The sequence below is a fragment of the Notamacropus eugenii genome, chromosome 4 (genome assembly GCF_028372415.1).
Source record: "Notamacropus eugenii isolate mMacEug1 chromosome 4, mMacEug1.pri_v2, whole genome shotgun sequence".
Classification (NCBI taxonomy): Eukaryota; Metazoa; Chordata; class Mammalia; order Diprotodontia; family Macropodidae; genus Notamacropus; species Notamacropus eugenii.
In genome coordinates, this window is record NC_092875.1 from 319,841,748 (window position 1) to 319,865,041 (window position 23,294).

A 23,294-nucleotide genomic window follows, 5' to 3' on the forward strand; every position below is an offset into this window, starting at 1 on the left:
CACATCAGGAAGATCTGCATTTGAATCCCACCTCAGACACTTTGCACATATCTGACCCTAGGCAAATCACTTTCACATCCCTCAACCTCATTTTTCCTTATCTGTAAAATGGGCTATACTAGCATATACTTTGCAGAGTTGTAAGCACCAAATAAAATAACATATGTAAAGTACTTGTCAAACCTTAAAGCCCTGCATAATTGTTAGCTTTTGGCCAAGATGACCAACACTGTTGCCTCTGAAATGTATATCATTCTTACTGAAATCTGTTGTGTGCACAGAGATGAGGCACCTGTGGTAGAGTAGAATATGTTTTGCCCTGCCTTGGGAGGGAAAAAAAACTTGTTGGAATTTTTTTGTATTTTCATGTATACCTCTATATATAAATGTTGTCTCTTCTTCCCCCAATAAAACGTAAGTTCCCTGAAGGTAGAAATTGTTTCATTTCTCCTTTTTTACCCCAATGCTTAATAAGTGCTTGTTGATTTAATATTAATAATTATTATTATAAATACTGTAATTAGCATAAAATTAATATCATGGGGCAGAAAATAATCAAGGATATCTAGATTCGAACAAAGAATAAAATCTGATTTTTGAAGGGTCAGAATTTGGAGGAGGCAAAAGTTACTGCACACTGGGATGGTAAGGGTTAAACCCTTCATAAAGGGATAGCGTATTAAATGATGAATAGCAGAATAATAGGGAAGGAGCTGTATGAACCAGAATAAACAAAATTTTTAAAATATCAAGGAGTCGACTTGCAATTGAAGCACGAGACCTCTGTAAATGTAGTAGAGACTTCTAAGGGAGTAGGAGGATAAGAAGTAAGAAAGGTTAGGACTGGGCCATAGAAGACCTTGAACCACAGACTGAGAAGTTTGGACTTAATCCCATTAGCAGTAGAGGGCTATCACAGCTTTTTAGAAGGCAAGGAAAGGGAATAAGCATTTATATTGATGCTATGTTCCAGACACTGTGTTAAGCACTTTACAAATAGCTCATTTGATCCTCACAACAACTCTGAGAGGTAGATGCTGTTATTATCTTAATTTTACAGTTGGTAAAACTGAGGAAAACAGTTTTGTTGTTATTAATGATTTTTTTAAGTGACTTGCCCAGGGTCCCAAGGCTAGTAAGACTCAGGTCTTCCTAACTCCAGAGCCGTTGTGCTCTATTCCCTGTGTCACCTAGGGGTAGTGACATTCCAGAACACTACTTAAGGACAATTGATGTGGAAAGGTAAACTACAGGAGAGGAAACAGACTAGATGCTTAAGAACCTGTAAGATGGAGGAAATGGAACTGGATTTGTAGCCAGAGAACTTAGATTTGAAATCTGGCTCGCTTATTTGTGACCTTGAGCAAAACTCTTTGTGTCTTTGACCTGTTTCTTCATCCATAAAAGAATATGACCTGAGTTCCCTTCCAGATAGGATCCTACGAAAGTCAACAGATGGGTCAGCAGTTACTAATCTCTTCCTAGTTAGCATTTTCCCCCCACACCTTTCCCTCTTTCACATATATTAAAATTCTGTCCCTTGGTTCTTTAAAAATCATGTCACCTTCAGCACAAATTTTCCTCTCGGCATCTGGTCAGATCCAGCCCCATTTTCCCCATGTCATTTTTTCCATGTCATTACTTCTTTCTACAGCACATTAAGCAGCAAGGCAGGAAAATTATGATTATGAAATTAAATGACTATAGTACCACTGGCAAATCCGTTCCATTGCACTTCTGTTTCTTCCACATTCTTAGTTTATTGGGGTTTTACACTCTTGATAAAAACATGAGAAAGGAACAGACAGGCTTTCACAGATAATTCTCTACAACAGATGACTAATACATACAGTTGATTAAGAGGTTTAGAGAATATGAGTTTCAATTGTATTATTGTTTGGCATTTACTTTTTAAAATTTGACTTAGTAGAACAAAGTGTATTTCCCAAGAATCCTCCTCCAACAAGATATTTTACTATGTTAAAATCATAAAAGATCCCTTGATTAGTACAGTTAAAAAGATTACATCATTCATAGCTGTCCCCTAATAATCAGTATTAAGAAGCATATAAAATAAGTTGGTATAGGTTAGCCAAAGGAGCTCACTACCTCTCTTAGAGATTCTTGCATTAAGTGTCTGTAGAAGGTTCCTAAATAAATAGATGGTTTTGTATTATCTTGTATTTTTAGATGACATTGTATTTATTTTATCAAGCCCTATAATAAACACTAGAAGGTTTACTCAGTGAAATCCATCACCATTCAGAAGAGATCAGCTCTTAATAACACCAAAAAAACAAGTGGATGAAGAATACACATTGCCTAGATTATGACATGAAGTTGGATAGATAGTGCAATGAGTTAATTCATCTGTACATGTATCCAAGACAGGAACTGCAGATGGACAGTGAAGTGGATCCAAAATTGAACAGGAAGGGGAGAGCAGAATAGGTTTCATTTGGGAAATTTTGTAGCATATCACAGTCTTAAAGTTGCTTCCAAGCTCATCATTTTTACACTGATATTTTCCCAGTAATGCCCTGTGGCAGCAAATCATATGACATAAATCTAGCAAGGAATGAATAAGCACTTATTAAGGGCTTTGGGGCAATCACAATATTCTAATAGGGAGAAGGAGCACAAAAAGGAGAATGGTGGCCGAAGAGAGGTGTTTTGATTTGAAAAGTTAACAGGAGTACTACCTGGAACCATAGAAGGGCAGATTGGCATACCCTTTCCAGTAGCGGTGGCAATATCAATTTGATTGTGGTTTACAGCACTGGAAAGTTTGGGAGGGGGTATAGAGATGTACTTGCCATCATATGGCAAGTACAAAGATGACTATAGTTGAAGCAAGGCATTAGGTAAAAAGGTGACATGGTAGATAGAGCACTGGGCTTGGAATCAGGGAGATTCATCTTCATGAATTCAAATCTGGCCTCAGACACTTAGCTAGCTGTGTGACCCTGACCAAGTCACTTATCCCATTTGCCTCAGTTTCCTCATCTGTACAAAAATGAGCTGGAGAAGGAAATGGCAAACCACTCTAGTATATTTGCCAAGAAAACCCCAAATGGGGTTACGAAGAGTTGGACACAACTGCAAACAGAACAACAACAAGCAAGTGAAACCTTGCTGAGACCAGCATGATATAGTGAGGCTAGGTGAGGTATTCACCAATCAGGACAGCTCAGGCTGCAGGGCAGGTATTTCAGAGCTGATAAAATTAAGCCTTCAAGGGTACCATCTTTGGTCCATAGGGAGAAAGATGTAGAAAGACAGCATACAAGAAGACTAAAAATTTCAGGTGACCCAAAGGATCCAGAGACACATGATGTGTCATATTATCAGTGATGGCTTATGCACAAGAAGTGTCATATTGGAATAGTGGTGTTGTAAGGCAGTTTTATATGTCATACTTGGAGTACTTCAGGAGCCTCTTAACTGATGTCTTACCTCTGGTTCCTTCCTCTAACAAGTTCTTCTAACACAGTCTCCAACAAGGGCATGTGTAACTAGAAAGGTGAACCAATTACATAACAAGAGTGAGGTCTAACAGATGAATAGTTCAGTGGCATTAGTAGCCACAAAAATAATAAAGGAGCCAGAGAAAATACTAAGTTAGATCTGGTGCATTGCTGTATCCTCTGTGGAAGAATTATGGAAGGGCACACACCAGAATCATGCAAGATAGAAAGGTTTAAATTGGTTGTGATCTGTGGTGATTAAGGAACTGCCTATATTGATCATGATGTATTGAAGTACTGAGATCATTTACCATATTAGACTGTCATTAAATAGAAATCTTATTCTAAAGCACTATTGTTTCAGTAGTACTGGAGGTAAAATCATGTCCCTTGTACATAATGACCTATAGCAGCCTCCTCACTGTAACATTAAAAGTGCCATAAAAGGATTTTATTTTTACATCTTTCTCTTTATAAATCTTGAGCTTTTCTCAAGACCATCTGGTAGTACACAGTCAATATCTGCCATTTCTTAATAGAACATGGGCATACCTTCTGTGATACTACCCATCTCTTTCTTTCCAGTGCACTGCCACCACTCAATGCTTAGTCCTTATTTCATATTTGAAGTACTTTAGTAGTTTCCTAACTGGTCCTCTTGCCTTCAGGGCCTTCCCCTTCCAAGTTCTTCAGAGTAATATTGTTAAAGCACTGCTTTGATGATGTTGTTCTCCTGATTTAAAAAAAAGAAACAAAACAAAACTTTCACTGAATCCCTGTTACATGTGATATAAAATCCAAATGTATAGCCTTATGGCCTTTCATAAGCAGATTCCAGCCTACCTTTCTGTTCTCCCATTAATCCCCAGAAGAGTCTTTAGCTGCCATATTTCACTCATCACATTCCCTAATTATCCCTAGCCCAACCTCCCACCACCACCACCACCCCATCAAAAAAAAAAAATTATTTTCCTGCCATTGTGCTTTTGACCATGCTATTTCCACTGCCTAGAACAGTTTCCTCACAGATAAGTCCAAGTTGGTTGGGGAGTTCAGAGGCCATCCATGTACTCATTCCTAAATAAGAAATCCTTTACAACCTACATAACCAGTAGTAATTCAGCCTTTTCTTAAAGATCTCTAGTCATAGAAAATGTTCTGCACTGCTTCCTGAGGCAACCCTTCCACTTTAGGATAATCCTAATTGTTAGAAAGTTTTACCTTGCATTAAGCAGCAATGACCCTCTACAATTTCCACCCTCATCTTCAGAGAACACTTTTGAGTTTATATAGTTTTAAATAACATTATAACTTCAAGGTGAAACTGTGATTCTCAAGAATTAGGCCTCACAGACCAACCAGCCCAAACTCCTCATTCTACAAATGAGGAAGGACTCTCCATACTCCTTATCTAACCAAAAGTCTTACCCAATCCTACTCAGCTCAAATCTCTTCTCCATCAAGCTTTCCCAGACTACTTCAGTCAATAGTGGTCTCTCTTTCCCTTTGAATGTTCATTGTGTATGCCACTTACTTGGAAATTAATCATGCACTGCCTACTGACATCTTTTATATTATTGTCTTTACTGATTAACAATTTTATTGGTGTCTTTTCTTGAGTTAAACTTATTAGTATTATTTAGTACAAGTGTTATGTAGCACATATTTAGTGGAGATTTTTCTCTTTAACTAAACTGCAAGCTGCCTGACAGTAGCAACTATGTCATATACTTCTTTGTATTCCACAGAGCACTTAACACAGGGTAGTTAAACAGGCAATAATTTATTCTTCATTGATTAAATTGTTTAGTTGAGTTGTTCTGATGACTCCAGGTGTATAAAACACAACCTTCAGTACCTTTCCTATCATTATTTCCACGTCAGAGTGAGTTACAGAGTAAAAAGAATAAAAATGGCCACACTCATCCTAGGTTTTCAGATGTACTAAGTGTTGCCTAAAACACATTTCACTCACCTCCAGTCTTCTATCACAATACTCCTAATGCCCACAGCTTCATAACCATAGGAAGTAAGCATATGGCTCATTTTAGGATGGGCTAAGGAGGATAGAATTTTTTACTTGCTCATATTTTACATAATTCACACTTTCTGTTCATCCCTATAATTTGTTATTTCACTATATTTGTTAGAAACTTTCAGTACTACTTGAACCACTCCCTTTAGCATTTATAGATATCCACTTTTAACTACTACTTATTTCCTCTCTAGTGGGAATGTAGCTGAGAGCAAATATTTATTAAGTGTCTAAAGTGTATGAGCCTATGTTAGAAATAGCATCTGACTAATGGAGTTACAATGAGAGTACACAAAATAAAGACTTCAATGAGGATACAAGATAGTAATTTAATATGTTGAGGATCACAGATTTAGGATGGGAGGGGACCATAGAGGTCATCTAGCCCAGCATCCTCATTTTGTAGATCAGTCAATAAGCATTAAGTGCCTACTATCTGCCAAACATTGTACCAAGTGCTAAAAATGCCAAAAAGAAAAATCAGTTCCTTCTCTCAAGGATCTTTCATTCTAATAAGAGAGAAAATATATACTTAAGTAGGTATATACAACACAAATGCTAGGTAAACTTGGTGAGGAAGGCACTAGGAGCTGATGGGAAAGGCATCCTATAGGAAGTGGCGTTGAAGCTGAATCTTGAATGAGCCTAGAGAGTCTTGGAGGTGGAGTTGAGGAGGAAGGTCATGGCAGAATTGGAACACAGCCTGTGCAAAGGCATATAGACAGGAAGTGGATCATTATATGTAAGAAACAGCATCTAGGCCAATGTGGCTGAAATGTACAATGCATGAAGGAGAATAATGAGTAAGAAGACTTGGATATGTAGGAAGAGATCAGGTTGTAAACAGAGTTTATAATTGACCTTAGCAGTAATAGGAAGCCCCTGGATTCTGTTGAGTGGTGGAGTGACCTGTTCAGACCTGTACCTTAGGAAATGAGTGGTGGATGAGTTGGAGTGGGGAGAGACTTGAAACATAGAAAATAGTTAGAAGGCTGTTGTAGTGTTCAGGTGAAAAGTGATGGAGGTGTAAGCTAGGACGGTGGCCATATGCATAGAGAGAATAGCACATATGTTGTATTGAGAGAAACTGCAAGATTTGGCAGTTAATTGGAAATGTGGAATTAAGTCAGAGGATGAATTGAGGATGATACCAAAGGTACACACCTGGGTGACTAAAAGGATGGTTTTTTCCTTCAACAGCAATAAACAAGTTTGTAAAAAGGTGAGTTCAGGAAGGAAAGATAATGAGTTGTTTTGAACTGACTAAGTTCAAGGTGCTTCTGGGAAACACAGGTCGGACTGTATGTTGATTGACTTGAATCATATAGGTATTTATTAATAAGTGGCAGAATGGAGCTTCAAATTCATACCATCTGAGTCCAAGTTCAGTGATCTTTTTACATCACACCACCTCCTATAGAAGTGATATGGTTGGTTACCAAGTTACATTTTTTTCCTCTGGTTCTCTAGAAGTAGATAGATTTCTGCTTTGAGCTAACAGACAAGAATTCTGATCATTCATCTTCCAGAGAAACACAATGGCCTCGAACAGATCGCTTTATGTGAGTTTACGTTTACTGCCTCAGTTACTTCCTCTGTAAAAAGGGAGGGCCAATAATAGTTGTCTAAGGCTATGACAACTGTTAGACATTAGTGTGTTAGTAGCAGCTTCAACTCCCACTACCATTATTGAATGGAGACACAGATCTTGCACAAGTTCCACAGACCATACCCTTTCTCACTTTGTTAAAAGAAACTATAAAATGTAGTTTCCCATAAAGAGCATTTTCAAGATGGAAAGTATTGAAGTTTGTGGACAGTAGTAGTCCATTCCAAGAACAGGAAGCAAGTTGATGCTTTATTGGTTTTGGAAATTCAACTTAGTTTTCCTGAATGATAATCTTAATATCCTGTATACTTTGCTTTGTCTTCTTTAGGGAATAAATGAATAGTGATAATGCAGCTGTAGAAATTGTTTACTTACTGTTTCTCAGAATGAACCAGTTCTTCCAGTCATTTTCATCAGTTCCCTAATAATAGTAAGTTTTATAGCTCTAGTATGACTTCATATTCATGAACTGCTTGTTGCACAAAAAAAAAAGGTACCAAGTCCATTGTATAAAATCCCTGAAGCAAGTCTTAAAATTTTCCTGTGTCTCTGTCATCATATTTCCCTCACTTCACTCAGTTTCACACAAATTAAAATTTGTTCTGTTCTGATTGTGCAATTTTGAATAGAAGTGCTACTTAAAAATTAAAAGAAAAAAATTAACATCTGAAATGGAAGGTAATATTTAGAGAATTTTTTTCCAGTCTACAACTCTCTGTTGCTTCAAGTGCTCAGTCATGATGTCAGGGTATCATTGGACCTTCTTCAGACCAACAAGTGTTAGCTGTGCAGAAGTCTGTGGAGGAGGTGAGATAACTTTGGTGCATAACAGATATTCACTGGGGAGTATTACATTTTTTTTCCTTCCTATTGGCCTCCCTGAAAGCCAAAACTTTTTTGGAGCTTAGGTTGAGGTAGACTTCAACATACTTTTCTCCTATGAAAAGAAAGCTGTTTGTTGCATTTCAGAATATGCCTCTTAATTTCTCCAGGACTAAAACAGTGGTATCACTTAAATAAAATTCCATATTCAACTTTTCTTTGGGAACTATAATACTTTTATCAATTCAGAATTGATCGCCAAAAGGTAGATTAGTTATAATGGCTATGACTATGATCATCTCTGTAAATTAGCTGAAAACTACCTAGACTACAAGTAGATGAGTTTTAAGGGATGGTAATGTCTCAGAGAACGTTGAGATAGTAGAGGAAAAATTGTATGACTAAATATTTTTGACTTGAATACTTGTCTTTTCAAGAATTAGAATAAACATAACAAAATTCATCTGGAAGAACAAAAGATCAAAAATATCATTAAAAAGCAATGCAAAGCAAGGTAGCCTAGCACTTCCAGATTTCAAACTATATTACAAAGCACTAATCATCAGAACAGTCTGGTACTGGCTGACAAACAGAGTGGTGGATCACTGGAATAAATTAGGTATACAATACAGGGTAGTAAGTGACCACAGTAATCTAGTATTTGATAAACCTAAAGATCCTACCTTTGGAGATAACAGTGTACCATTTGAGTAAAAATTGCTGGGAATACCAAAAGCAGTTTGGCAGAAACTGAGCAAAGATCAACATCTTGTATACCAAGATAAGGTCAAGATGGATGAATGATTCAGACATAAAGAGGGATATCATAAGCAAATTAGGGGAGCATGGAAAAATGTACCTATCAGATCTATGGATGAGGGAAGAGTTTATAACCAGATAAGAAAGAAAGGGAATCAAGGGAATTAAAATCAGTAGTTTTGATTACATAAAATTAAAAAGCTTTTGCTCCCCCGCAAAAAAAAAAAACAAAAACAAATAAACTAACTCAGCCAAAATTAGAAGGAAAACAGGAAACGGGGAGGGAGAATATTTTACAAGTCTCTCTGATAAAGCCCTCATTTAATAGGTGGAGAACTGAGCCAAATTTATAAAAATAAGAGCCATTCCCTAATTGGTCAGTGGTCAAAGGATATAATCAGGCATTTTCAGAAGAAGAAATCAAAAACTGCCAATAGTCATATGAAAAAATACTCGAAATCATTACTGATTAGAGAAATGCATATTCAGATAATTCTGAGATACCACCACACACCTATCAAATTGGCTAGCATGACAACAAAGGAAAATGACAAATGCTGGAAGGTATGAGGAAGCACTGGGACACTAATGCACTATTAGTAGAGTTGTGAACCAATCCAACCATTCTGGAGAATAATTTAGAATTAAGGCCAAAGAGCTATAAAACTGTGGATACCCTTTGAGCTTACAATACCACTACTATCCCTAGTTGATAAAAAGAAGAGAAAAAAAAAAGATAAAGGACCTATGTGTGCAAAAATATTTATAGCAACTCTTTTTGTGGTGGCATAGAATTGAAAATAGGGATGCCCATTGATTGGAGAATGGCTGAACAAGCTGTGGTATGATTGTGATGAAATAATGATGTGTTGAGCTGTAAAAAATGATAAGGTAGTTTCAGAAAAACCTGGGAATACTTATATGAACTCATATGAAGTGAAGTAATCAAAACCACAAAATCATTCTACACAGTAACAGCAATATTGTGAGAATGATCAACTATAAAAGACTTAATTATTCTGATCAAGATGATGATCCAAGATAATTCCAAAGGACTCATGATGAGAAATGCTATCTACCTCCAGAGAGAGAACTGATGAACTCTGAATACAGATTGAATCTTATTTTTTTTAACTTTATTTTCTTGTTTTATTTTTGTCTGTTTTCTTTTACAACATGGATGATATGGAAATTTGTTTTGCATGACTTCACATGTATAATCAATATCAAATTGCTTCCTTTCTCAAAAAGAGGGAAGGGACAGAAGGGAGAGAAAGAATTTGGAACTCAAATTTTTTTTAATTATTGTTAAAAATATTTTATACGTAATTGGGAAATAGGTAACAAAATAAAAATATATTTTAAGAGAACAGAACATTCATCTAATGGGAAACTCTCTTTGGAAAAGTAATGTTCTGTCAGCATAATGAGATTTACAATGGAAGACTTGGTGGTTAAAAATTAAGTCCAACAAACATGCAGAAAATAACTGTTTGCCATATTATCAATCAGTGTGCTTCTTGCACTTTTGGAAGAGTGTTACAACCAGGGAAACGTGGAAATAAAGTATTTTGGTAAGAAAAGAAAAGAAGGAAGCAATTATGATATTCACTTAGATAAAGCTTTCCTGGTAGTCTGGTTTCTGCTTGAGATCCTGGCCCAGAGAACATATGAGGACAGCTTCCATTTGTATTAGGGCTTAGCAGGAATTTACTAATTGATAATCAAAGGCAGGCTATTGAGTGAGCATCCTCAAAACTCAAGAAGTCCAAAAAGAAATAAATTAAACTAAAGCTTGAGAACATACAGGATCTGAGTCCCCTGGCTCAAGGAATGGGCAGTTTGGCTTGGCAGTTCCACAGGAGAGCTAGGCACAAGCTATACCCAAAAGAATGACAGGGGACTGTGATTCTTGAGGATCAGGATCCAGCAAGGAGGGTGGACGAGGAGAATTTTGCAAAGACTTGACTCCTTTAGAGGAGAAAGTGAAGACCTAATATAGTCATGCCTGATGTAGAAGAACACCTCTGTTCTCTCCAGTGTAACAAGGAGTGTAAAATTTTCTTTAAAAGAATGAAGAACATGATTTTGGGGCAGGAGGGCAGGAAGTCTGAAGAGGCAAAGAAGAGTCCTAATCTGTGTCACAAGCAAGCATTTGATACTGAGTGATTGAGTATCTTCCCTTAGAGGAGTGACCTGGAAACACTCAGGAGAAATTGGAAAGTTTTTTTGTGGATTTTGTTTTTTTGGGTTTTTTTCTTCTCCAGGGAAGAAGGCTATGGATCCTCAGGTGCCATCAGTTAAGAGGAATTATACTAGTAATGATCTAAAGATGAAAACACAAATAGTGTTGACTAGTGACTCTCTGCTGAGAGATACTGAGGTGTCTGTCAACTTAACAAAAGCAGGAGAAAGAGCTGGGACTCCTAAGACTTGTCAGACTGGATTAGTGTCTTGCTCTTCATGATTACTTTGAGTACAAATGATGTTATCAGAAGGACCTTAAATAACATTACTAGTAATTACTAGGTACTGATCAAGAAGGAAAGATGGTACTGACACTACTGTTGACACTTGAGAAAGGCAAATTTGGGGAATGATCGGTTAGGTAAGAAAAGGTGCCTTAGAATTGAATTTGGATTTCTACACCGTGGCTGAAAATGTGAAAACAAAGCACTCTCTAGGCTAGATATGGAGCTCATCTAACTAAAATTACTAATAATAGATTTTTTTTTTTTTTAGAGTCTTGTAAATGTGACCAAGAGGACTTTAAGTGAAATGAGCAGAGCCAGGAGAACATTGTACATAGTAACAGCTACATTGATTTGTGTTATGACTGACTTTGATAGACTTAGCTGTTCTCATTAAAGCAAGGATCTAAGACAACTCCAAAAGACTCAGGATGGAAAATGCTATCCACATCCAGAGAGAGAACTTTGGAGTCTGAATGCAGTTGGAAGCAGACTATTTGCTTTTTTTTTCTTTTGTTGTTTTGTTTTGTTTCTTCTTTTTTGTGGTTCCTCCCATTAATTCTAACTCTTTTTTACATCATGACTAATGTGAAAATGTTTTAAAAAAAAATGACTTTCAACCAAAAGAGAGGTAAAGAAAGATGTCTACCTGTATGTGCCCAGCCAAATAATAAAGAGAATATTAAATATAACAAAGGAAGACTATCAGTAGAGAGGATTCTTAATTCACAAGAGACAATATCAGGGAAAAAAAAAACAGCTATAAAGTTTATTCATAGACAAAGTGGGGAGAAGCATGAACTAAAAACTGTAATAAAACCAAGAAAATTCTACTTCAGTAACTGTCACTGAGGGCAGCTAGGTGGTGCAATGGGTAGAATGCTGGGCCTGAGGAGAGGAAGGCTCATCTTCCTGAGTTCAAATCTGGCCTCAGACACTAGCTGGGTGACCCTGAGCAACAACAACAACAACCAGTATCTTTGCCAAGAAAATCTCACATGGCATCATGAAGAGTCAGGTGCCACTGAAACAACTGAACAACAAAGCTGTCATTGAGACTTAATGAGAAAAAGGACTCATGGCTAGAATAACTCCACTTTGTATCTGCTACTCTTTCTGGTTTCAGTTCCTTGAAACAAGATGCCCCATCCCTCTTTCTTTCAACATACTTAGGCTAGTTTCCAACCCTCTAAGACAGTCAGCATTACCCCTAAACCTATTTCCTGATGTCCTTAAATTGACTTGAAAAATAATAGGCAGGCTTAGCCATTAAACTGCTTCCCTTTTGTCAATATGGTCTAAACATTGCAGCCAAATTTAGAAATAATGAATACATGAGTGACTCAATATATGACAGTGCTTGACCACACACATACAACATGATTTCTGGATTGTTGTTCTTTTGTATGATTTCCTCTATTCCAGATAATTGAGAATAGATTATAAATGCACAAATCAAATGAGTAGGTGAGTTTGATAGTAATGTCCTCTGCATCTATCCAGCTGTTTTCTAACTAGACCAAGCAATATTTCTACATGAATTCTAGTACTTAAATACTTAGCGCATTCTGCTCTTCTATGTGTCCATGATAACTTTTAAGGAGGTAGCTGATTTTTAAGAGAAAAAATGCCTCTATTAAAAAGATATCAGGAAGATACGTCTTAAGTTTGAATTATTGAACTGTGCTATCTTGAAACTAAATGGAAAAATGACAGAGTAGATGAAACACCATAATGATGGAGGCTGTGCTAGCATTGGATGCAGAACCAGATGCTGTTTGACAACTCCATTGCCTATACCCACTTCTGGGACATAGTTGATGGGTGCAGAGGAGCACTTTAGGTCAAGGGAGTGGGATTCCTGAGGAGCAATACTTTTGGTCACTAGGGATCAAGAACCCTGAGGAACAGTATCATTACCAATTCCAAGGGAGAAGGGGCCCTGAGGAGCAATATTGATGTCAATACTAAGGGATGAGGAGCCATTCCTGGGTAAATACTAGAGTGCAGACTGAGAGAGTATCGCCACACCTCTCCCATATTACACCACCTTGAAATCACCAAAAACTCCCAAACCCCCAGAGCTAGCTCTGAAAATACCAGTGCAGGAACAGAGCTTCCCAACATTAAAATAAAGTTCCAAATCAAGAGACAGGGTGGAAAAATGAGCAGACAGAAGAGGAACTTGATCATAAAAATCTACCATGATGACAGGAAAAATAAAGATAGTCTTAGAAAAAGACGATGAAGCCAAAACAGCTACAAGCAAAGCCTCACAGAGAAGAAAAAAGTGTGAATTGGACACAAGCCCAACAAGAATTCCTAGAAGAGCTAAAAAATTATTTTAAAAATCAAACGAGCAGTGGAGGAAATATAGGCAAAGAAATGAGAGAGAAGGAAGAAAATTATGAAAACGTAGTTAACAGCTAGACTAAAGAGACACAAAAAATACTGATGAAGAAAACAATACCTTAAAAAATACAGTTGGGGTGGAGCCAAGATGGCAGAGTAGAAAGACACACATACGCTAGCTCCGAACCCACAGCCCATAAAATATCTGTAAAAAAGAACTCCCAACAAATTCTGGAGCAGCAGAAGCCACAGAACAATGGAGCAGATGAGATTTCTGTTCCAGAGAGCCCTGATAACCTCTCGCAAAAGGTCCGTCGCACTGCGACCTGGAGCCGAGCCCAGCCCTGCCTTGGCCGCCTGGTGCCAAGAGGAGCAGATCCGAGCATGGAGCAGATCCGAGCAGGCTTCAGGAACAGAATCTCCAGCAGCCACACGGGTCCCTCCACCCACAGGCCCCAAAGGTTGGTGACAGGATCTTCTCGGCTTGCCGAGAGGGGAGTGGGGTGCCCCCATAACTCAGGCCCCCTCGGGAGGCAACAGCAGAGGTGGGAGCAGACCTGGGCTCCCCAAACAGGCAGGAGCCTGGATCCATTGTTGAAGGTCTCTCCATAAAACCCCCTGAGGGAACTGAGCCCATGAGGCAGCCCTGCCCCCACCTGAGCACCTGAACTTAATCTCACACTGAATAGCAGCCCCGCCCCCGCCCAAAGCCCTGAGGCTGGGAAGCAGCATTTGAATCTCAGACCCCAAGCTGGCTGGGCGGATCTGGAGGTGAAGTGGGTGTGAAGAGAATATTCAGAAGTCAAGTCACTGGCTGGGAAAAGGGAAAAAAACCAAGACTATAGAAGGTTACTTTCTTGGTGAACAGATATTTCCTCCCACCCTTTCTGATGAGGAAGAACAATGCTTACTATCAGGGAAAGACACAGAAGTCAAGGCTTCTGTATCTCAGCCCACTCAATGGGCTCAGGCCATGGAAGAGCTCAAAAAGGATTTTGAAAATCAAGTTAGAGAGGTGGAGAAAAAACTGGGAAGAGAAATGAGAGACATGCAAGTAAAGCATGAACAGCAGGTCAGCACCCTGCTAAAGGAGACCCAAAAAAATGCTGAAGAAAATAACACCTTGAAAAATAGGCTAACTCAATTGGCAAAAGAGGTTCAAAAAGCCAGTGAGGAGAAGATTGCTTTCAAAAGCAGAATTAACCAAATGGAAAAGGAGGTTCAAAAGCTCACTGAAGAAAATAGTTCTTTCAAAATTAGAATGGAACAGATGGAAGCTAATGACTTTATGAGAAACCAAGAAATCACAAAACAAAACCAAAAGAATGAAAAAATGGAAGATAATGTGAAATATCTCATTGGAAAAACAACTGACCTGGAAAATAGATCCAGGAGAGACAATTTAAAAATTATGGGACTACCTGAAAGCCATGATCAAAAAAAGAGCCTAGACATCATCTTTCATGAAATTATCAAGGAAAACTGCCCTGAGATTCTAGAACCAGAGGGCAAAAGAAATATTGAAAGAATCCACAGATCCTCTGCTGAAAGAGATCCAAAAAGAGAAACTCCTAGGAACATTGTGGCCAAATTCCAGAGCTCCCAGGTCAAGGAGAAAATATTGCAAGCAGCTAGAAAGAAACAATTCAAGTATTGTGGAAATATAATCAGGTTAACACAGGATCTAGCAGCTTCTACATTAAGGAATCGAAGGGCGTGGAATAGGATATTCCAGAAGTCAAAAGAACTAGGACTAAAACCAAGAATCACCTACCCAGCAAAACTGAGTATAATACTTCAGGGGAAAAATTGGTCTTTCAATGAAATAGAGGACTTTCAAGCATTCTTGATGAAAAGACCAGAGCTGAAAAGAAAATTTGACTTTCAAACACAAGAATGAAGAGAAGCATGAAAAGGTAAACAGCAAAGAGAAGTCATAAGGGACTTACTAAAGTTGAACTGTTTACATTCCTGCATGGAAAGACAATATTTGTAACTCTTGAAACTATTCAGTATCTGGTTACTGGGTGGGATTACACACACACACATGCACACACACACACGCACACACACATAGAGACAGAGTGCACAGAGTGAAATGAAGAGGATGGGATCATATCTTAAAAAAATGAAATCAAGCAGTGAGAGAGAAATATATTGGGAGGAGAAAGGGAGAAATGGAATGGGGCAAATTATCTCTCATAAAAGAGGCAAGCAAGAGATTTATTAGTGGAGGGAAAAAGAGGGGAGGTGAGAGAAAAACATGAAGTTTACTCTCATCACATTCCACTAAAGGAAAGAATAAAATGGACACTCATTTTGGTATGAAAACCTATCTTACAATACAGGAAAGTGGGGGAGAAGGGGATAAGCAGGGTAGGGGGGATGATGGAAGGGAGGGCATGGGGAGGAGGGAGCAATTTGAGGTCAACACTCATGGGGAGGGACAGGATCAAAAGAGGATAGAAGTAATGGGGGACAGGATAGGATGGAGGGAAATGTAGTTAGTCTTATACAACACGACTATTATGGAAGCCATTTGCAAAACTACACAGATTTGGCCTATATAGAATTGCTTGCCTTCCAGGGGGAGGGGGTGGGGAGGGAGGGAGGAGGAGAAGTTGGAACTCAAAGTTTTAGAACAACTGTCGAGTACTGTTCTTGCCACTAGGAAATAAGAAATACAGGTAAAGGGGTATAGAAAGTTATCTGGCCCTACAGGACAAAAGAGAAGGTGGAGACAAGGGCAGAGAGGGATGATAGAAAAGAGAGCAGATTGGTGATAGGGGCAATTAGAATGCTCAGTGTTTTGGGGTGGGGGGAGGGGACAAAAGGGGAGAAAATTTGGAAACCAAAATTTTGTGAAAATGAATGTTAAAAGTTAAATAAATAAATAAATGGAATGAGGTACAAAACTTCACCGTGGAAAATAACTCCTTAAAAAACAGAATTGGCCACATGAAGGAAGAGGTATAAAAGGTCACTGAAGAAAATACTAACTTAAAAAATAGAATTGGACGAGTGAAAGCTAATGACTTCATAAGACATCAAGTAACAATAAAACAAAATCAAAAGAATGGAGAGGATGAAGAAAATGTGAAATATCTCATTGGAAAAACAATTGACCTAGAAAATAGACCAAGGAAAGGTAATTTAAGAATTAGTGGACTACCTGAAAGGCATAATCAAAGAAAGAGCCTTGATATCATATTTCAAGAAATTATTAAGAAAACTCGCCAATATACTAAGGTAAAATAAAAATTAGAAGAATCCGCTGATTACCACCTGGAAGATATCCCAATGTGAAACTAAATGACAGATGATAAAAATGTTCAGAGGAATATATCATCCAAAAGAGATCTACAAGTTATCGGTTCTACTGGTGGTTGAGGGAAAAGGTACATTGCATCTTCACTTTTAAAAAATCATTTGCTTCCTGTATGTATTCTTAACTCTTAATTATATCAAAAATAATTGATAAAATGAAAATAATTTACATTTCTTTTTTATAAAAAATTCTAAACCCACATTCAGCTATTTATAGATTCACTCCTGGTGTGTGTAGCTCCAACCTATTCTCACCTTTGCTCTTTACTTGGCAGTTTGGGACCTTGGGGGGGAGGGGGCGGGGAAAAAGAAGCATGTGCTCTGGGGCTTCTCTTGCAGCATCCTACTTGCACTGCACTGGTAGTCTTGAGTCCCCCAAGGACAACTGACTATTTCTCACCTCAAAGTTCTAGAAGTAACCCTGAAGGGTTGGGGGCTATTTTTTAATTCTGTTGTCGTAAACCTATGCCAGTGTCCTCCCATTGATTATTGGTTGATATCAATTAACTAGCCAGACTTGCTTTTAAAACCTGTTTTTACTAAAGCAATATCTTAAGAAGAGGTGGCACAAACATTCCCCCTACCCAAGAATCTAGAATGCACAAAAGAGAACAGCAGAACATGGTCCCAGGCTAAAAGAGCTTCTGTGGCAAAAGGGTAATAAGCTCACAGCTTCTCATTTGGGGGGATCTTTTTCCTTTTTTTTTTTTTTTGTAGAGTCCTCATGAAATTCATCTTAAGCACGTTAACTTTCTGCTGGGCTCTTTGTAGGGTCCTAAAGCTGCCTTTCCTCAGTGTGTCTAGTTTGTTCTTACCTCCTGAAACAGATCTTGTCAACTATTGCTGTTCCATGCAAAGTCCAAAATGTTTTGGCCTCAAAGTTTACAAGGCTCCTCCTCTGGTCCATGTGGTAGGAGAGGAAGAGAAAGACGCTTTTATCTTCTCTTCTCCCCTCCCTCCACAAAATTCCCTTGACTGAAGCTACTCTCTCTAGGCTGACCCACTAGTGAAATCTTTAATTCTAAAATGGCTAGTGTGTGTGTGTGTGTGTGTGTGTGTGTGTGTGTGTGTGTATGTATGTATGTATATGTATACAAGCTCCATAGAGCATCACCAGTTTTTCAAGCATTCCTAATACACTTCCTTTGTAGTGTAATTTAATTTTATCCAATGACTAGAAGCATCTTGCTAATTACTTTACTTTAGATACAGTGATTTATTGATTCTGTTTCTGCTGTGCCATAATTTTACCACTGATGTAATAATTTCTAAGATAAGAAAGATAACCTATTGATTTGAGAAATATTTGGTCAAGTATGTTAATGTACATTCTCAAGAGCTGGTAATCATCAGCCTTCACCTTCACATGGGCACACATACACGTTTACTTATTTAATCTTTTAATTTTTTCCAATTACATGTAAAAACTATTTAAGTATTCATTTTTTAAATTTTGAGTTCCAAATTGTCTCCCACCCTTCTCCTTTCCCCCCCTCACTGAGAAGGCAAGCAATTTGTTATAGGTTATACCTGTGTACTCATACAAAATATATTTCCATATTCGTTATGTCATAAAAGAAAGTGCAGACTCCCCTCCACACCCCCAACAAAAACACTAAGAAAAATAAAAGTTAAAAAAAAGAGGAAGCTTCAGTATGCACTCAGACTCCATCAGTTCTTTGTCTGAGATGAATAGCATTTTTCACCATGGGTATTTTGGAATTGTCTTAGACCATTGTATTGCTGCGAATAGCTAAGTCGCTCACAGTTGAGTATCATACACTATTGCTGTTACTGTTCTCCTGGTTGTGCTCACTTCACTTTGTATCCGTTCATTGAAGTCTTTTCAGGTTTTTCTGAAAGCATCCCGCTTACCATTTCTTATAGCACAATAGTATTCCATTACAGTCATTCACTACAACACTCATCTTCATCATATCTCTATACTTTTTCAGAGAATGCCTAGCCATATAAATTCTAAGGCAGGCATTGACTTTTAACTTGGGAGTGGGAAGCTTCAGTCATACTTTTCTATCCCACATAAATGAAAATGATCTTGGTTGTTAGCGCATTGCATCACTGAATATGGCTAAAAGATTCACTATACTAATCCTCCAAGTTCAAATATGTAAATAAGTTAAATCATAGTCATTTAAAATATTAGTTTTCTTTACAGTTTATCTCCAAACGGTTGATTATCTGTTTCTTAGAACAGTACTTCTCTATAGGTGTGCCAAGACACTTGTGAAAAGCTGACCTTAAATGGTATGCAACTCACCTACAATCACATGAAATAGGCAGGAAAATGTGGTCACTCTAGTCTGATTTGCTAATGATGATCGTCGATTCTTTCTCATTGCTCACAAATCATTCCTTTAATAATTAGTAACAATAATAGGTAACATTTACATATTATCTTGAAGTTTGTGAAGCATTTGAAAGTGTATATGTACATGGGTGTATAATATATATTTTTTATAGTATATTTTGTGATTCTGTCGGTATCTGGAAAGCAAACCCCCTGGTCTGTAGTTTGAGCACTTCTCCCATTCTCTGTGACTTCAGAGATCACTAATAGTGATAGTGACTCTGCAGTTTATCCACAAGTTCTTTCTGTGTTCTCAGATGAGATTTCATCTCCAGTCTGATGACTTGAACCTGTGGGGAATAACTATAGATTGTCCTCATATATCTTGAGTCTTACCTCCCTATTAAACATGATAGTTTTCTCCTCCCTAAGTCGAAGTTCATTCTCCTTGGTAAACTAAGTAGAAACAAAATAAAAATTGAGTTCCACCCTCTCATCATCATATGTTGAAGTTGTCCACCACCCTGAACTGATTTCATTTTTGATCTGTGAGGCCTTCATCTTGTTGCTGCCTGCAAAAGACCTAGTAAAAGTCTCAGTGTACCAGATTAGGGCTGAGGAGCTAGAGGGTGTGGGAGTATATTTTTTGAAGCCAATGAGATTATAAAACACTACAATTTCAAAGTATCACAAGTTCTAAAGTAAAAAATGTATCCTGATTTAAACATATTTTCATTTGATCTATTCCACTTTTGTACTTCACTTTCTTCTTTGGTTTCTATACCTTCCACATCTGACATGAGGGAATACAAAGACTAATCATTTAATCAGTAAATAATTTAATCAGTAGCCAAATTAACCTTTCTAAGGTACAGTTCTGATTACATCTGTCCCTCTGCTGTAACAGCCAGCAGTGACTCTCCTTTGCCTAACAGCTCAAGTCCAAATACTTTGTCCTGCGTCAAATTCAAGACTCCACAACCTGACTTCAGTTGTCCTTTCTAGCTTGATCTTACACAATTCAACAGTATTCCCAGAACTCATGTTTTCCTATTTCTGAGTTGCTCACACTATTCAAATACCCTGAGTACTAAATTTCCTTCTTCTACATCTCTCCCTATTGGCTCAGCTCATCTACCACCTTTTCTATGAAAACCTTTACCAATTCCCATACCTTAAGCAGTCAAAAATTATGTTTCCTCTTAACTCATGGTGTTTGTTCCTCTTAAGTTCCTGTCACACTTCAAGTCATGTTGATTTCTATATTTATCTTTATCTCTCTTCCCAGATCACAAATTCATTTTCATCTGGAACTGATCCTTGTCATTTTTATACCGTGCTCTTCCTCTCCCTCCTCTCAGAGTCTGAGACATAGTAGTTTGTGCAGAGTGGGTCCTCAAAATATTACCTTCAAAATATTTCAAAGTTCTTATTTCTTTTATTTCATTGCCTTAGCAGAGATTATAAGTGGCAAAAAAATTCATCACTGTGTGGGTAATACTGTGATAAGTAAGTGAAATGCCTTCAAAAAACTTACCATCAGGAAAAGGCAAAAACTAGAAGACATAAAGCAGAAAACAATTAAACATACAATGCTGATTCTGGCTACAAGGTCAATAGTGATTCCAAGAAAAGCAAGATCAATGTGGGCCAAGAAAAGTGAAATCTGAGTTAGTCTTTTGAGTGAATGGAACTCTGCTAAATGCTAAGGATATCAATGAATGGTACTACCATTAGAATTGTTTTTAATAAAGAGATTTGTTTTGATATAGAACAGGTCTAAGAAAGAACCCATAGTCTTACAACTTGTCTTCCTCTGTCAGGTGTTTTCTCCTTTCTTTTTGAAGTGTTACAATGTTAAAAGATGCCTCCACTCCATTGCCTCATAGTGATTATGTCAACTTGGAACCTTTGCTAGTCAGAGGCTGTGCTGATAGGGTGCCAATTCTGACAGGTCCTTCCAAGCTAGGCAGACCCAGAGGACAGACTCAGAGTCTAAGTAACAGCCAAAACATTTTTAGATAGGCTCATCATGACCACACAGAGATGATTTTTTTTTCTGCCACAGCAACTTATAAAGGTAGCCTCAGCCAAGGAAGTAAAAGGAGAAAAATAAGAGCCTTGAAATATTTTGAAGGTAATACATGTATTCCTGTCCACTCTTTCCCGTGAATACTAATCTTCCTATCCCAGTCAACAACACTTGTGAAAGACCTCAGAAATTAGATAAGATTCTTTGATGAGGTTATTCAAAACCTTATAGTACTTGGAGAAGTGATGCCTTGCTTATGAGTCAATTTCTCATCTTGAAGTTTCCAGTCTCCATCATTCATGCTACCTAGCAAGGAGAATTGTTGGGAACCTGAAGGACTCTTTGGTGTTATGATATACTCATTTCCGAGTAGAAGGTTAAGAATATAAAGATTATAGAGGATAGAGTCTGGACTCTAATGTTATTGCTAGATAGAACTTTAGGGTGAAGAAATTCCCTCTTCAGTGCTGGTCAACCCCTTCTTTTTAATTTATAGATTTAGAGAGCTGCCTGGACCACTCAGAGAATGAAATGACTTATCCAAAGTCAGTCAGTCGAGATGTGCCAGAGGCATTGTGTGAGCTCATTTCTTCCTGAGCTTGAGTCCAGTTCTGTCTGCTCTCTGCCACTCTGCTTCTCTGAGCATTTGACACTGCGATACCCATTTTTGTTGTGCTCAGTTTGAAAGATACATGCAAGTTTTTTTATCTTTGGTAAAAAAAATAGGTCACATGTTAAATGAACTGTTCACTGTTAGAAGTATTAATATTTTATTAATATTTTCATGTATAAAAGATTGATTTGTATTTTTGGGTCTCAGAAGGGTTAATTGCTATCGTTCGACTAAATTTTAGATCAGCCATTTCAAGCCCCATATGGGTAGTATTGGGTTATTGATACATATAAGACTGTAAACTACCAGACCTTTATGTATGAGAACAACTCTCTCTAGCCAGTCTGCATGTGTATTCTCCTAGGAGATTGTAAAATGTGGGCGTGCTTTCAATTCACTGTTTCTGTGATTTATAAAGGCTCACAGAGTAGGAGTTTATTATGATGGAAATCACAAGAGCTATTTTGTTTTGGCTGTTTAAAATGAAGTGACCCAAACATGTTGAAAGATAAACACACGAAGCCATTTTGATTATGCTTTTATTTTTATTAAGGAAAAGATTAAATATTATTGCAGAGTAACCATCCATACTAAGCATTATGATATTAAACCTGAAGTAGTCTGTAAGCTGATAGCCCCACTTTCCTTTGGGCTTAGGTTTGTTATTAATCAAAATGTTGGACATGTTTAGTGCAGCCATGTATGAAAGAAACAGTTGAAAAAGAAGGCTCCTTTAATTTAGGGGTTGTATTTAGTACAAGTAGTACAAGAAAATCTTATACTATATATAAATCTTACACTATACTATACTATACTATACTATACTATACTATACTATACTATACTATACTATACTATACTATACTATACTATACTATACTATACTATATATAAAGTGGACCTTGTGCTGCTGTTGGCATTTCTAGATTTTTCGTGTCATTCAGGAATCGTCAAATCAAACAGATTTGAGATACTGTACCATACATATTTCAGGGAGTGTCTTGTTTTACAGTTAATTGATACACTCAACATTTTTTAACACGTCAATTCCCTAGTGTAAATTAATGTTATGGTAAAGCTTTTTGTTCTTTTGAGGGGATTGGAGGAGAGATTTTAAGTACTGGGAAAATTTTAAAAATTAATAGGATATTACTTGTCTCCCTTTAATCCCAAAAGTTAAATTATATTTAGACACTGAGGAAGGTAAACATTGAAGGGTTTTCTTTATCCTGGGCAACCTTTTAAAGAGGTAGATTATAGTAGCTATCTCCTTCAGAGTGACATGATGACTAAAGCACTCTCTAAAGTTGCCACAATCTTTCATTAACATCTTGTTGTGTATGTGAAATTACTGCAGACTTTCTCAATTAATAAATGGTCAAAGGATATGAACAGGCAGTTTTCAGAGGAAGAAATTAAAGATATCTATAGTCATATAAAAAATGCTCTAAATCACTCTTGATTAGAGAGATGCAAATCAAAACAATTCTGAGGTACCA

At 37.5% G+C, this 23,294-nt stretch overlaps 1 protein-coding gene across 5 annotated transcripts in view; it reads left to right on the plus strand.

Annotated features, from left to right (window-relative positions):
- The window catches only part of CWC27 (CWC27 spliceosome associated cyclophilin), a 322,938-nt gene that overhangs the window by 294,733 nt on the left and 4,911 nt on the right, over positions 1-23,294 (plus strand). The window contains exon 14 of one of the 5 annotated variants that reach the window (XM_072605066.1): positions 11,435-11,863. The exons of the other annotated variants lie outside the window; for them this stretch is intronic. Within the exon in view, the coding sequence (XP_072461167.1) occupies position 11,435 (1 nt within the window). The 3' untranslated portion in view covers positions 11,436-11,863. Of the gene's footprint in view, positions 1-11,434; positions 11,864-23,294 lie in introns of those variants that run through there. 5 annotated transcript variants of the gene reach the window in all.